This window comes from Orcinus orca, chromosome 13, assembly GCF_937001465.1.
Source record: "Orcinus orca chromosome 13, mOrcOrc1.1, whole genome shotgun sequence".
Classification (NCBI taxonomy): Eukaryota; Metazoa; Chordata; class Mammalia; order Artiodactyla; family Delphinidae; genus Orcinus; species Orcinus orca.
In genome coordinates, this window is record NC_064571.1 from 72142545 (window position 1) to 72158709 (window position 16165).

At 54.3% G+C, this 16165-nt stretch overlaps 1 protein-coding gene across 18 annotated transcripts in view; it reads left to right on the forward strand.

Moving 5' to 3' along the window:
• Positions 1 to 10464, forward strand: part of DTNB (dystrobrevin beta) — a 608309-nt gene extending 597845 nt beyond the window's left edge. For 6 of the 18 annotated variants that reach the window (XM_049695720.1, XM_049695721.1, XM_012532445.3 and 3 more), the window contains 4 exons: positions 290 to 449; positions 1237 to 1326; positions 8284 to 8318; positions 9104 to 10464. In XM_049695720.1, coding sequence (XP_049551677.1) covers positions 290 to 449; positions 1237 to 1326; positions 8284 to 8288 — 255 coding nt within the window. In that variant the 3' untranslated portion in view covers positions 8289 to 8318; positions 9104 to 10464. The remainder of the gene's footprint in view (positions 1 to 289; positions 450 to 1236; positions 1327 to 8283; positions 8319 to 9103) is intronic. The other 12 variants (XM_033425069.2, XM_033425074.2, XM_033425071.2 and 9 more) reach the window with 7 other exon arrangements.
• Positions 10465 to 16165: the final 5701 nt, after the last annotated feature.

The following is a 16165-nucleotide window of genomic DNA, read 5'->3' on the forward strand; positions in this document are numbered from 1 at the left end:
CCTGTGCACGCCTCTACCCCTTTCCCTCCCGCTTTTAGTCCGTTCTTCAGTGTTCCTGCTGCCTCTTCTCCCTCCTCCCCGTTTGTTCTCTCCCTTTCCTTCCCTTTTCTTCCTCTCACCAGTGCTGGAGGCAGCCTGACTTCTTCCTTTCAAATGTGATCGTGCACTGCATTGCACCACTGAACTGAAGCCCTGGGCTGGCTCAGGTTGACTGAAAAAAAGGACTTTCCCCCTCCTCAAAGAGGTAAGGCACCTGAGGTGACATGTTTTATCTCTTTGATTCTCCCAGGCTCAGGCCACAGGATCGCCGCAGACGTCGCCCACTCACGGAGGCAGCCGCCAGATGCCCATGCCCGTGCACTCCACCTCCGCTGGCTCCACACCCACCCACTGCCCGCAGGACCCGCTGAGCGGAGTTGGCGGGGACGTGCAGGAGGCCTTCGCCCAGGGTGAGTCTGGGAGCAGAGTATAATGGAGCGCTGAGGGGGTTTGGAAACGTGGACAAGATTCCTACTGAGGTTTTCCCAGTTTCTTTTCTTTTGTGCACTTCGCTTTAAATGATCAGATTTTCACATACAGTAAAAATAAGTGAAGCGCTGACCCCTTCTCATTAGATGGGCTGGTCTGCAACAGGAGGTCTGCAGGCTTTGTACATGTGCGAAGTACAGGCCTCCTGGGCTTCTGTGCTCTTTTTTCTGGGTTGTGGGAAGTGCCTTGTCCTCTGGGCTTTGCCTCCTCCGGAGGAATTGGATGGAAGCATCCCCGAAGTCGGGCGCTCGGCCTGGAAAGTCCTTAGAGCAAACAAGAGAAGGAGTGGAACTCTAAACAGGACCTTGCTGAAGCCTCCTTGTCTGTGGAGCTAATGGCCAGCGATGTTATGTGGTTGGGGGAAGACAAGGCAGCTCAGGAAGTCTTCCTGGGGCGGAGACAAGAGCAGGGAGGTGGAGCTGGCGAGTAAGTCCTGCCTGAGCATTTGTTCTAGAATCCACCTCATTTGATTGTGGCTGAGAAGTATGGAGTTGACAGGGTCCTGCTCTTCAGGTAGAGAAGAGGGAGGAGGACCACAGACAGACCTGGGTACCGGTGCTGCTGACGGCCTGGGAGCGGGCAGAGCTGCTCGGCCCATCTCCCCCTAGGAGTTCTGCCCTGAGTCCCAGGGCCCCGCCGACCCAGGCGTTCACTCAGCTCTCTCCCCCCGACCCACCTGGCATCGCCATCTGCTCTGACTGCCCTCAGGTACAAGGAGAGACCTCCGCAATGACCTGCTGGTGGCCGCTGACTCCATCACCAGCACCATGTCATCCCTGGTGAAGGAGCTCCACTCAGGTGACGCCCACAGCGCCCGCCCAGCCTCCCACCTCCCCCTCCGCGCCCTCCTCGCCGCCTCACTGCGTGGTAAAGCGTCTCCCTAATTTCACCACGCGGTCGTCTTGCCTTCCAGGGATGCGGTGGATGCCTTCATCCTGGGAGCCTCTCTCCCACACGTGATCACATAGAGATAATCACACATTTAGGTTCCTCTTAAGAGTATGCCCTGTGGAGCAAACACAATTCCAACCTTAAAGAAATTCAGCTCAGTTAGGCCCCTTCCTCCCTTAATTTGTCTTCCATCTGTGCTTCCTCCACAGCTGCTCTTTCCTTAGGCCTGCTCAGCTGTCTCGCTCCAGAGCGTTCCTGGATGACTGGAACCGCATCAGCTGCAAAAGCTGCTGGACTTTCTCCCGGCTGCCTTTCTGCTCTCTCCTATTTGATTTGGTTTTGAAACCCTATTCTCTCCTTTTGTCCATGACGAGGCTCTGATTTCACTGGAAGTTCATGACCTGAGTCTGTTGCTTCCTTCGTTCCTCATGTTCAGTCTTATCTATGACTTCTTTCTCAGTCTGTCTGTCTCTTAGCTATTTCAGTGATTTTCCAGAGACCCTTACCTCATGGCATATTTCCCCTTACATAATACCCGGGAAGGAGAGAAAAAATAGAATGCCATTCCCATTATCAGCATGTCTTCAAGAACCCCCATGATTACATCAGTTTTGAAGCCGTCAGGTATTTTGCTAATCTTTTTTATGGTGGTCAGATTCCCGTGTTATATATTAAACAAACACATTCCCTTCCTAAGTGCTCTGGGTCACTCATACAGATGGCCCTCTTTTGTGTCTTTCCACCTAATGTAATGCTTTTGGATACCTTGAACTAGCTTAACAAGGTTATTGAATAAAAATATAAAGCAGGTTTTCTGTGGGCTATTCAGACACATGTACTTATTGAAACACAATACATTGAAATCATCTGTGCATGCGCTTAGGGAAGGCGAGCCTTGTGTACTCCTTCAGACCTTTGTAGGAGAAAGCGTATGCCTTTAGTGTTGTCATGGGACCAGGCCAAGGTCTGGCCCACGGCTTCGCTCTCAGATCTGCTGTTTTCATTTAGAAGAGAATAAGTGTGTGGCCTGTGTTGGTTTTTTCAGTACAGTTAAGATGCCAGTTCTCCTGTTCAGGCAGCATTACAGTAACACTGTCTCCGTTCTGGTACCATTTCTCAATCCCTTTTAGAAGCACTGCTCCCCTCCACACACACATAAACAGAAGAGATGACCACCTTTGAGATGACCTCATGGGTGATTAGAAAGTCCCTTCCCTAACATAGCTCCCACAGATGCCAGAAATCCCACTTCTGGAGGGAATTTCTTAGGGGATTTCAGGCATGGAAATTAACCACACTCATGCCTCATGGCCACGTATTAGGTTTTGTGCAAAATGAGTGGTTCATGAGCTCATCACACTAGTTTGGGAGGTGACTAGACATCATTAGACACAAAGCACATAGAGACCAAACAGCTTCATAATAAGTAAGGGTATGGGGATACTCAGCAATGTCTCCTAGTAAGAAAGGATAGTGTTAACAAAACCATGTAATGTTATTTGAAAGGTACCTTAGAGATCACATTGTCCACTCCCCTTACTTTAGAAATGCGGTGAGTGAGTATCAGAAAAGAGATTTGCCTAAAGTTACACAGCTTGAAGGGGCAAAGCTGGTCCTAGAGCTTAGGTCTGAACATTAAGCCGATGCTCTTACCACCACACTGCCCTTATCCCCGCACAGGACAAGGGATCATGTCTGCAGTCCCACGACGGCCCCTTTCACTGATGCTCCACTCTAAGTCCATGGTACATGTGGACTAGCCCCACACATGGCCCAGTATCTCTATCAAACACAGAGGTAAACTCCCTTTACATGCCAGGCTGCCAGTTTCTCAGTGAGTGGAAGAGCCCAACACCAACATGTGTTTTTTTTTAATTTTTTTAATTTATGTTTTTGGCTGCATTGGGTCTTCATTGCTGCACGCGGGCTTTCTCTAGCTGTGGCGAGCGGGGGCTACTCTTTGTTGCGGTGCACAGGCTTCTCATGGTGGTGGCTTCTCTTGTTGTGGAGTACAGGTTCTAGGAGCACAGACTTCAGTAGTTGCGGTGCACGGGCTCTAGGGCGGGCGGGCTTCGGTAGTTGCAGCATGCAGGCTCAGTAGTTGTGGCTCGCGGGCTCTAGAGCACAGGCTCAGTAGTTGTGGCGCACAGGCTTCGTTGCTCCGCAGCATGTGGGATCTTCCTGGACCAGGGCTCGAACCCACGTCCCCTGCATTGGCACGCGGCTTCTTAACCACTGCATCCCGGGAAGTCCCCAACCTGTTTTTACCATCACTGTCGAGATTTTCATGAGGATGAGAGTAGGTGCTCAAATTATCTTCCATGTATTCTGTACGGCGTGGACATGCTGTTTATATCCATAGCTTGCCCTCCTCATCTTTTCTGAAATCTTTTCACAAATGATGGACTCTTAGAGTTGGAAAGGATCTTGAAAGTCATTTCATCCAGTTGCTGCCTGATATAAAAGTCCTCTGTTTGAATATTCCCAGCGAGTTCATTCATGACCAGCTCTCCTCACTGGGAAGTTCTTCCTTATCAGGGAGCCAAAATCTGCCTTTCTATAGCAAACTGATCCTCATTCCACCCTCTAAAGCTACCCAGATGAGCCTAGCCCCTCCTCTCATGTCAGCCTTTCCAGTGTTTGATGGCAGGTCACGTGGCTGTCCCGCAGCCTCTCCTCTTTAGGCAGCCGTTCACAGTTCCTTCAGCCATTCCTCATGTGACGTGGGTTTCACTTGACCATCCCGTGTGCCCAAGTGTTGCAAGGCCCTGGTTCAAAGTGCGTTTCCAGGGCTGAGCACGTCTCCACATTGCAAGGGGTCTTCCCCCTGACCCCCACTCCACCCCCAGCACAGTGAGCTCTGCCACCGCCCTGAGCAGGCCCCAGGGAAAGTAACCTTAGATGGCATTAGCTTTTTTCCACACAGCCACTTTGCACTGTTCAGTCATTTTAAGTTTGTCATCAGCTAAAACCAGGTTTTTGTATGTTTGTTTTGTTTTTAACGAAAGCCAATGTTCATCTAGGTATTCCCTGCTGTACACTTTTATCATTGTTTTCTTGAACCTGAATGCAAGGTATTAGCCATATACCTTAGTAGGTATCATCACCTTAGAGAAGCCAGCAATAGAGCCAGAAGCTGGGTGGGTGACATCAGACTGCACTGCTCTGGGCTCAGGGGACATGATGCTGGGGCATGGACCACACAGGGTGCAGACTAGGTGATTTCAGCACCCTTGGAGACCTGAAGCCATGAGCTTTTAGCTAGGGTTTCCTCCCAAGCCTCCTGAGCTACTCGCTTCTCCCTCCTCCTATGCTTCTACTGTGCCGAAGGGTCACTGGCCTCCTTGGACTTGTTTTCACAGCAGGGGAAGGTGCAGAGGAAGAAGAAGAGAAGATGCAGAATGGGAAAGACAGAGCTAAAGGCAGCTCCAGGACCCCTAGTCTGAATGGGAGCCAGAGCCCTAGCCCCTGAACGGAATCCCCCCTCCCCTTTGTTTCTGCCTGCCTTCCTGCTGCCACCTTTCCCCAGAGCTTTCAGACCCCCACGGATCCTTCTCCCTACTTTTCCCAACTGACCATCAAGTTTTTCCCTAGAGGTGGTTGTGTCAGTGGATCAACAAAAGCTTTCTGATCTCCTGACACTATGATAGACGGATGGGATACAGGAAGTAGATACAATTAAAACACCAAACGTGACCCCTTGCCTCAAGGAGTTTATAATACAGTTAGGAGAGCAAAATTAAGGTATGCAAAATAAATAGGAGATAAAAGGAAGTGGCAGGAAAAGTTAGTCATCGAACTTTGAGCATATGATTATAAATACAAGAAGAGTTTCTGAAAAGGCAGAGATGATTGTGGACAGAAGAGCCAGGTGGCTTTGTGGCTTCTCGGAGGAATTAAAAGCAACAGAGAAAGGTATCAGCACGGGACAGTAATGCTTCCTCATTTTATTGTATATAAAACCTTCTTAAAAATAATGTATGTTCAAAAGAGCTGTGCTAACTGATTTCCATGTATAATCTCATTCAGTCCTCAACGACCTGGTGAGATATGTAATATAATGATATCCCCACTTTACCAATGAGGAAGTAGGCGCAGAGAAAGTTAGATCAACTAGCTGTTAAGTGGTAAAGATTGGATTTGAGCTGGGTCTTTCTCACTCCAAACTTCATGCTCTTAATCTTCATGTTTCTATGTTACCCTGAACAGATAACACGATTCTCTTTGGACATTTGAGAGTTAGCTGTTATTTCTGTGATGTATTAATACGTCCAGTTGCTGGATTCCTTCAAAATATAAGCTCCACAAGGTGGAGACTTCGGTCTGTTTTGTTCAGGTTGTATCCCCAGTGCCTAGAACAGTGCCTGGCATGTAGTGGGATGTCAGTAGATTCGTAAACGTAAGGAAATAAACAGGCTGGTGGGCAGCAGAGCACTTTGTCAGGGAGAGAAGTGGGTGGCTGCCCGGAGGAGGCTGTGGAGCCTGAGGTGGAGCCGGCCCAGCTCTCTCGGATCCCTGCTAAATGCTCTGCACGTAACACACTCTTCCTGTTTGATTCCACGGCCCCGTGAGGAAAGGCTTCTAGACAGGGCTCAGGGTGGTTAAACAACGTGAGGCAGTAAGTGGCAGAGCCTGGACTCAGCCCAGGTGTCTCTAACACCAGTGCCCATGCTTTAGTCTGAGCCGACTGCGAGACCACGTGAAGGGAGAGAAGTCTTAAGGAAGGGTGGAAAGAAGTGGATACGGGAAAGGGAGTTGTGATGGGAAAGGGGGAGCATCTTGGGAGGGGTGTGTCCAGAGCTTTACCCATAGTGGCTGGTGTGGATAAGAGAGTGAGGTCTTTGAAGTTTGTCAGCAAGGACACTGGAATTGCCAAGGAAGAAACGGAGAGAAGAAAAATGTACTCCAGGTGCTGAAATCATCGAGTGAGTCAGAGCAAGGCCTGGGAGAAAGTGGACGATAGCTATGATGAATTGCTGAGAATGAAGTATTTGGCATGGCCGTCAGAAGGTCAGCAGTAGAGGGCAGCGGTGTTTGAAACATCTAGAAATGCGGCAAAGAAATGGAGAGAAGACGGACTTCCGCATACCGATGGGGGACTAGGAATAAGGCAGGAGGGTTGTAGTGCAAGAGGTGAAGAGAAGAGGAGACACACAGAGATAGATTTACGCTTATGTAAACACATGCTGCAAACACGCGCATGCGCGCACACACGGTCCCACCAGATCCCGGCGTTCATGTGGAATGTTCTTGGCTGAAGACCTAACAGCTGCTGCTTTGGCCTCTCTTCCCCTATACCCCCCTCCCTTCCCAATAGCTTTTCCCATGGCCTTTCCTCAGTCTGCCCCGCTCCCCCGAAGCACACAGAGGACTGTGCCTTGACCACCTGGGCCTTGCCCTGACCACAGACTGTAGCCTTAGACCTGGTTCAAGTCTGGATGTAGGCTCTGTCTCACACGTGGACTGGGTGTGGCTTCCCTTGTCTGGTACCCAGTACCCTCAGGGTCCCTCTGTCTTGGCACCTGTGTTGCCCTGTCAACATCTCTTCTTGCTTTGCACCTCTTGCTTTGTACGTCTATGTGAGATCTTTTCGTGAGAATGCCTGAATTTCTGTTTCTGTGGCTTTTAGGTGTCATCCCCAAGGGGAAGAGTATTAAGAGTTGGGGTGAGAGATGGGTAGGGTTTAAAAAGGATGTTTGACTCTCAGCACTGTATAAGGTCCTAGGATATGTCCCTATAGTTAACGTGTGGCTGTTACGTGGGTATAGTTCTAAAACCATGGAGGGACCTTCTGATTCTCCACTGTGATCTAGGCGTGAGATCTTACTATAGACTGAGGTAGCCGTAACTCCTGTCACCTAGGCGTTAGAGGGCAATAAGTATCAACCAGAAAGAGAGAGCGGTTTGCTTCTTTGGGGTTGAAATCATGCTGACATAATACAAACACAACTGGGTCAGCACCCTGTCAGGCATAGTCTGCTCAGTACAAAAACTGAGAGAGCCAAATGGGCACTTTTGAAGAACTCACGACTCAGCCGCACTTCCCAACCACATTCGCCTCTGCCTCGGCCTCTCCCTGCCTGCCCTGGCTCCCTGTCTGGCTGCACCCTGGGGAATGCTTCTGCTCCGCTGGATTCCCACTTTGCATCCCCTCACCTTGAGGAGCCAGTACTTACAACCAAGACTATATAAATGAAACGCAGGCTAACATAACTTCCCCCATATTACTTCAGAGCCCTAAATTCGTCTCAGCTGCTCCACGGCCTCATTTTATGTCCCTGTGTCCTTCAGAATCACCTCTCCCAGAACCTGCCCCCACGGTGTTGGAAGCTATAAATCCGGTTTGCACACCTAACGCTAGTGCGTGTCTGGTAGACTGACAGCAGTGGTCCTTGGTGAGAATAGATACAGGCTTTTGAGGGTCCAGGCGATCGTTCAAGATTTCAGGGTGAACAAGAGTGTGATTTAGCATCCCAAGCAGATACGTCTGCGGGAAGGAACTACTGCTCCTATCATAGTTTAGACCATTTTCACCTTGTTCACTTTCAGAACCGCACGGACGGTGCCCCCTGATGTAACTGCTCCTTCGGTTTAAGGTCGATTCCTTTCTATTTTAGTATTATCGTCCTCCTCCTGAGAGGCACTTGTTTCCATGGCTCTATTAGGTCAGCTGCAGTTGCTGGTTGTAGGTTGGGTGACTCACCTCTGTTTTCATACCTGGTCGGGCAAAGTCGACCTACAAGGAGCAAAGGGGGAGAGGCAAGCCCAGGAGCCCATGGGTCAGGGAGGCCCCAGGTGAACATCTGGGTGGCGAAGAGACCCCGACTGTGACCTCAGTATATCGTTTGTGTCTGTGCTGCACAGGTTAGCGGAGGAGCCGGGACAGAGAGGAAGCGCGGGTGAGTACGGTGTTCTCTGCCCGCCCCACGGCCCCTTTCCCTCCTCCCTTTCCTCCATCACACTTCCCAAGCCAGAGCCACCCCGACACGTGAGATCCACGTTGGGGTTTCCTTTATGAGCCCAGCTGCTCCTCTTCTCTGCTCAGCCCCGCCAGCATACCGGCTGGGCCGCATTTCCAGGCCCGGACCCGTCCTGCACTGCTGTGGGCCTGGGCCTCGGGCAGGCCTTGGTGTCACCTGTGTTGGGATGCAGGTGGCAGACCAGACGCCGCTGGCTGAAACCGGCTCTGGGAGCGGGCGTCAGAGGTCACTCCCGGGGCTGCCGCTGCCTCCTTGCTCCTGATTTCCCCCAGCCACTATCATTTCTCTCTGGGGGTCCAAAGCACAGCCCGCGTGGGATCACACTGACTCTGCCAGGCCGACCAAGTCGTTTCCCATGATGCCTGGCCAAGCTGCACCTTCTCACTTCCTAAAAAAATTGACAGAAGTACAGATTTCCTCACCGGCAAATGCCCATTGCCTTTAGGAATTAGTCTTTTACGCTTTTCCATCTCAGGACCTTAACTTTTATCTAGTTCCAGTTCCAAGGTATTGCAGTTTCAGGGCATGCACTGCACACTGAAAGGAAGGGACGAAAATGATTGGACAACTAATCAGTTCAAGAGAAGGGTTCTTTCAAGGATAGATGCCTTTGGTGCAGCCTTGACATTTCTCTTTATTTTTCAGTCTTTTCTTCCCTCCGCTCCCCCACCTCTTGTGTTTAAAAGTTAGGCCATCTTCCTCAGTTACAGATCTTCCAGGCAGAAAAGCCAGGGCTGCAGCCCACGATCCAGAAAAGGAACTTTCCCAGGCCCTTCTCAGCAGTATTATCCTGAAGCAGCCTCCGGGCTTTTCCTGACACCCCCGCCTTCCCCCGTCTGCACCAACCCGTTGGTTCTGTCCTGCTGGCACTCGAGGACCTGCTGTCTCTGAGCCTCCACTGACTCAGGGATCGTGCAAGCTAAAGATGGGCAGTGCGAGCTGCAGAAATTGCCTCGCTGCCCCGGAAACCACGGACCCTCCAAGGCTGGGGCAGGCTTCTCCCTGAACTCACCGCGCATGCAGACGAGGCCCTTCCTGACAGCAGGCCTTGGCTGCCGCGGCCACGAGGCAGTCAGGAGCTGACTTGCCCTCGGGGAGCCTGTCAGAGCCCCTCTCCTCGGGGCACACAGGAACTGGGGGACGAGGAGAGGCGTGTCTGCCACCTGGCCCACCACTCTTCGTGCACATGAGGAAACTAAGGCCCACCACCCAGGAGCTCGGTGCCGGAACTGGAATCGGAGCTGGGTCCTCTGCTCCTAGTGCTGTCCTCTGACCCCAGGAGGAATATTGAGAAACTCACCACTAGTGGAGAGTCAAATGGAAAGCCTGCACACTCACGTGGACCCTTAAGTTCTGCTGTCCTCGGCCACGCAGCTAGGCTTTCTCCCCTTCCACTCAGCGCTTCTCAGCACATCTCTGCCCTTCTCCTCAGTCACGATTCTTCTTCCCATGAAACCGCCACATTCCAAACCTTGCACTGTGAACACAGTTCTTTCTTTCCTGGAAACATTTCCTGACCCTGTGACCTAAGCAAGGACTCCAAAGACTCGAGATACCCCCAGAAAAGAGAATGCCCCCTTCCCTAAAAGGGGGTGTGAGTATTGTCACTCTTGGCATATCCCGAGTTGAAAGGTAAGCGTCCCAGCAGCGCTATCCTTGCACATTGTCTTGTCCCCAGCAGACGTCAGCAGCCTTTGCTTGGAGACTCTTGGCAGTGCCCGGGAGTCACAGTGCGTCTGTCCTGCACAGGCACAGGGGACGTGGAGTGAGCTGGCACCGGCAGGAGGAAGGCGAGGTGTTCCCCCAGAGGCGCATTCCTGTCCGTCTCTCCGCTGCTCACCTGGACCAGGCTTGCAGGCTTCCAGACGTCACCACCCGCTGGGGCGAGGGGAGCCCAGACGGTGGGAAGTGGGAGGGACTGCTGGTGCTGCCTCGGGCACACCCCCCCACCTCGCCCAGTCCTGCATGAACTGGCATCTTCATCACTCCCCTCTGGGCATGGTCTCATCGCTGCAACAGGAATTTACTGGAGGTTGAAAAGGGAAAAGAAACAGCACGAATCTCCTGTGTGTGTGACCTGGTGGAGTTCTTGCTGGCGTCTCGCCAGCACTCGGGGTGTTCCCCAGGATGGGGACACAACTTTCCACCTGGCCTTTGACCTTTAAAAACCAACAGGTTTTCTTCCCTCTATCATGCAGACAGCTTCAGGCCCTGCTCAGTTCTACCAACATTCACACCCTGGCCACGGTGCTAAAAATAGCCTCCTTCCTTTCTCACTGCTTAGGCTTCCGCCCTGTTTGATGCCTGCACTGCAGCCCAGGCGGGAAGCGGGAGCAGGGAGAGAGCTCTACACTGCAGCCCCAACGATTCCCCTCCTTCCCCTCCTTCCCCTGCTCCTTCTCCTCCTCCTTCCCCTGCTCCTTCTCCTCCTCCTTCCCCTCCTTCCCTTCCTTCCCCTCCTTCCCTTCCTTCCCCTCCTTCCCCTCCTTTCCCTCCTTCCCCTCCTCATCCTTCCCCTCCTTCCTCCCCTCCTTCCCCTCCTTCCCCTCCTTCTCCTCCTCCTTCCCCTCCTTTCCCTCCTTCCCCTCCTTCCCCTCCTTCTTGTCCTTCCCCTTCTTCCCCTCCTTCCCCTCCTCCCTCCTCTCCTTCCCCTCCTTCCCCTCCTTCCCCTCCTTCCCCTCCTTCTCCTCCTTCCCCTCCTTCTCCTCCTTCCCCTCCTTCATCTCCTCCTTCCCCTCCTTCCCCCCTTCTCCTCCTTCCCCTCCTCCCTCCCCTCCTCCTTCCCCTCCTCCCTCCCCTCCTCCTTCCCCTCCTCCCTCCCCTCCTCCTTCCCCTCCTCCCTCCCCTCCTCCTTCCCCTCCTCCCTCCCCTCCTCCTTCCCCTCACTCCCCTCCTCCTTCCCCTCCCTCCCCTCCTCCTTCCCCTCCCTCTCCTCCCTCCCCTCCTCCTTTGCCTCCCTCTCCTCCTCCTTCCCCTCCCTCCCCTCCTCCTTCCCCTCCTCCTCCTCCTTCTCCTCCTTCCCCTCCTTCCCCTCCTTCCCCTACTCCCTCCCCCCTCCTTCCCCTCCCTCCCCTCCTCCTTCCCCTCCCTCCCCTCCTCCTTCCCCTCCCTCTCCTCCTCCCTCCCCTCCCTCTCCTCCTCCCTCCCCTCCTCCCTCCCCTCCCTCCCCTCCTCCTTTGCCTCCCTCCCCTCCTCCCACCCCTCCCTCCCCTCCTCCCTTCCCTCCCTCCCCTCCTCCCTCCCCTCCTCCTTCCCCTCCTCCCTCCCCTCCCTCCCCTCCACCCTCCCCTCCCTCCCCTCCACCTTCCCCTCCCTCCCCTCCACCTTCCCCTCCCTCCCCTCCACCTTCCCCTCCCTCCCCTCCCTCCCCTACTCCTTCCCCTCCCTCCCCTCCTCCTTCCCCTCCCTCTCCTCCTCCCTCCCCTCCCTCTCCTCCTCCCTCCCCTCCTCCTTCCCCTCCCTCTCCTCCTCCCTCCCCTCCTCCTTCCCCTCCCTCTCCTCCTTCCCCTCCCTCCCCTCCTCCTTCCCCTCCCTCCCCTCCTCCTTCCGCTCCCTCCCCTCCTCCTTCCCCTCCCTTTCCTCCTCCTTCCCTTCCCTCCCCTCCTCCTTTCCCTCCCTCCCCTCCTCCTTCCCCTCCCTCCCCTCCTCCTTCCCCTCCCTCCCCTCCTTCTTCCCCTCCCTCCCCTCCTCCTCCTCCAGCCAGGGCAGGAGAGTAGCCAGGCCAGGCGCCCTGACCCGTGACCACCAGAGGGAGCACCGTCCAGGTACCGGTGCCTCGGTGGCCCAGCCTCTCCCCTCTCCGGGTTCCATCCTGCTCCCGCACACATGATAATCAATCCCAATTCCCAGTGATTTTCATTTATTTTTTCCTCCTCCCTGGGCTCCAGGATGTTATTTTTAGTAGCAGGACTGCTATAAATATTTATAAAGGGCAGTGACTGGAATGAAGTGAGAGGCTGCACAGCTGGCTCTCGCATCACCCCCAACACACACGCCCCTGCAGACCCCTGCCCGCTATCTGTGCAGAGGCCGTGGGCTCACCCCATGGCCGTGCTCGGAGAGTCACGCGGAAGCCTCATGAGGGAGCAGTCAGGGTGAAAAAGCGGGATGGGGCGCTCTCCATCCTTCTCTCCATGCACCCGCCTCCCTCGGTGACTCCCGTTTCTGAAGGCGGTCAAGGCTCCTGCAGGGGGACGGTGCCTGGCCCCACGTTGTCTTAAGACGAGGCATGAGGGTCAGGCGCAGCTTGGAACACTCCAGATGTACGGGTGCAGGAAGGAGAATGGGAGCCAGGGAGCTGGTTTCCCCCAAGGTGTAAAAAAGAACGCTCTCCCTCTGGGCCTCAGGAGAAGCCCCCGCACCTGGGGGAGAGCCTGCCGCCCGCAGCGGCTCCCACACTGCCTGCCGAGCCCACACTGCCCAGCAGTGAGCTGAGGCCCCGGGGAGGCCGCAGCGGCTCTGGTGAAAGAGAAACCGCACGTTTCTCTGGTGTAAAAGTGCTCCCCCGCGCTCAGGAAACGGGGATCCCAGCTTGCCTGGAGGGCCAGCAGGGGCAAGGGGGAAGTAAGCAAACGGAAGGTTTTGGGGGGACACTTAGTGCCAACCAATGGGGAGATCAGGTGGGGAAGGGCTGGGCCGGGGCCTCACAGATGACGCTGTTGGGTGACGGCTTCCCCCACAGCCCTGACTTCTCACTTTGTAGGCTGTGCCCCTGAGGACAGGGCAGAATCCCCGCCTCCTGGTTCCTCCCATGAACTGCTTTCTTCTTAAAGGGCAGAAAGATTCAAACGAACGGTCAGATTAAAAGCACCAGTGGCTTCAAAGCAGCCAGGTGCTCAGGCCAGCTGAGGTGCATGTGCGAATGTCCCCTGGGCCCTGCCTGGCCCCGCGGGGCTGACTCTCTGCTGGCCTTTGCCAATCAACGTCTTCAAACACAGGAGAGGCTCCAAACTCCCAGCCTCCCACTTTTACCAGCACCTAAGGGTGGTAAGGGGACTGGAGAGAGCCACAGGGACGACTCAGGTGCCGGGTGGTCCATTTTTTAAATAAATTCTCTACAGTTGATTTCTTTTCGAGCTAGAATATTTACCAGCATCTCAGGCCCCTGAGGTGCCTCCTGACTGCTTTGTATCTGCTTTAGAATGCAAACCCATGTCAAAAGCTTGAAGCTGGGTCCCTTTCCTCAACCCTGACCCGGAATGGGACACAGGTGGTCATCCTGTAGTGGGCGCTCACTTCTTAATTGCTGTGTGACCATTCAGGAGCCAGTCTACTTTAACCTAGCAGAGGATCTTTTGAGAGAACTGACATACACTGTCAGCGTCGTGGGCCCCGTGGGCTGGTGCCGATTTGTAGCTGTGAAGACCCCTGGAGAGGTCCCAGATGCATCCTGGGTCTTGAGGGAGTCGAGGCCCCACCAAGCTCAGGTTCGTAAATCCCGGGCATGCTGAGGTTCCATTTATTGTCACAGCCCTCTCCTCTGCCGGGTGTGCTTTCTCTACCAGCGGCCTCCCCCTCTTCTGCATTGCTTACGTCCTGCTCCTGTAGCCCGTGACAGCTTCGGAAAGGTACAGTTGCTATGGCAATGCCTGGAGCCATCTGAATTCCTGCTGCACCTTCTGGAAGAAAAGGGCATGTGAGGAGCCATGCGGTAGATTCCAAACCTAGCCTTCCCTAGCCTCCTCTGGGAAGGGGTCAGGGGTCAGGTGACTGCCACAGGTGGAGTGGGGGAGGTAGGTAGCCCACCTTCCTTGGGCAGATATTCCATCGCAGCAAGCCACATGCACCTGGACAGGTTCTCCGTGTGTGGTTCAGAAAACCCAGTGAGGTCTCCTCCCAGGGCCTCTTAGGTGGAAGAGGCAATGCCAGTGGTTTTCAAACTGAGAATCAGTATCCCCTGGGGGGCTTCTTAAAAATATGGAGAGCTGGGTCCCACCCCCAGAGTACCTGATTCAGGTGCTCTGGGGCGGAGCTGGAGAATTTGCAGTTTGAATAGTCTCCTGGGGGGTGGTGGTGCTGTAGGTCTGAAGAGCACACTGTGAGGCCCACTGTGCTGCACATTCAGGAGGAGAAAAGCATCCACGCCAGTATAAGAAGCCACCGCCGGTCAGGTGGGAGAAGGCCAGCGTCCGCTGTCTGCTCCAGAGGGAGGAGCGGCTTCCCGTTCCAGGAGGGCTCTGCAGTCGCATCTCTCGGCCAGGATCCCCGGGGGACCGGTGATCCTAGACTGTTTCTTTTTGGTCCCCACCAATCAATAAACAAAGATCTTCCCCTAGAATGACGGTGGGGGCAGCATCACAGGCGAGGCCTTGAACTTGCAGAAGACCAACCTCACAGGCATAGTGGCTGAGTGGGTCCTGCACAGTCTAGAATCTTAGCGGTCAGGGAGACCAATGACCTGCCTGGCTCGGGAGGGAGGGAGAAGAGGGGAGAAGGGGTGTTGCTGGCACTCAGCCCCTGCAGTTGGCACTTTTACACCAAGATGCCTTCCCCAGAATGCAAATACCATATGCTCCACTAAACGATATTCAGGCCCCAGCTGGGCGGCTTACCTTCGGCCTACCTGGAGCTCCCACTGCCTGGGGTATTGTTCTAAGAGAGAAAGTCATGAGAAGAGGACCTGATAGATGTTGCAGCCCCTCCCGGTTACAAACAGATGCCAACGATTCTGACACCTTCTCTGCACACTTAACCCCGCCTGGAAAACCAGGGCTCTAAGCGCTGGGCTTGGTGACTCTCCCACCGGGTGTGTCTGCAAACAGGTGGCGTGTGCTGACGCCATCTGCCTCCTGCCTCCCACCCCACGGGGGGGACAGCTGGGGTAGGGCCAGGCATGACATCAAATGGGTTTACCAATTCCAGAAAGCACTATTAGTTTCCCAGCTCTGTGAAGGTTTGGGTGGGTGTGACTGCTTTCATTTAGAACACGTAGAATCCTTAAGGGAGGCCACGAGGAGAGCTGGGACTTGCTGGGGAGGGGGTCCTTTGAAGAGGCAGACACCAGATAGCCACGCTTGGTTTTCTGAGGTAAGTGGAGCCTAGCACTGCTAGAGGTAGAGGTTAGGAAGGGACATGTAGCCTAGCATGGGACTATTATTCAAGAAGATACTTGATATGCACTGTGTGCCGGCCACCAGGCCCCCTCCTCCGGTCCTCAGGCCTCACTGAATGCAGGACCTTAAAGTGTAAGGTTGAAGCCCTGTCTGAGGGCATAACTAGGGGGTAGGGGGTGGGCTTGGAGGGACTGCACTGCCCTCTGAAGCCCATCAGCCTCAGGACAGTGGGTCCAGCTGAGGCCACCGCAGGGAGGAAGGGAAATGGTCACTTAGAAATGTTGATCTTTGGGCCTGTGAATGGGAGCGGAGACGGGGAAAAGGGTGTCCCCATGAATTTAAAGGTCATGACTAATAACCTCACAGCTCCTGGGGCCCAGGCACACTACCATTGAATAAGGAGTTATCGTTCATAATCAGTTATAGCCTGAATCCTCTGCAGCCCCAGCAAGTGTCCTCAGACACACTTCACCCAACTTGGGTGAGGGGCGCAGTGAGTCCTCAGCACATGCGCACGGGAGTGTACACACACGCGCACACACACTCGCACCTGGGGGGCCCTCTGGCTTGTGAGGTTTAGGTGTCAGGTACTGCGGTTTTCCCTGAGGAGAGCAAAGCCTTAGACTCGGCACCTGACTTGGGGCCGGGAGAGCGTCTACACAGCAGGCCTCAGGATCAGCTGCACATGCTGGGCTTTTCATTCAGGTCCCAGCT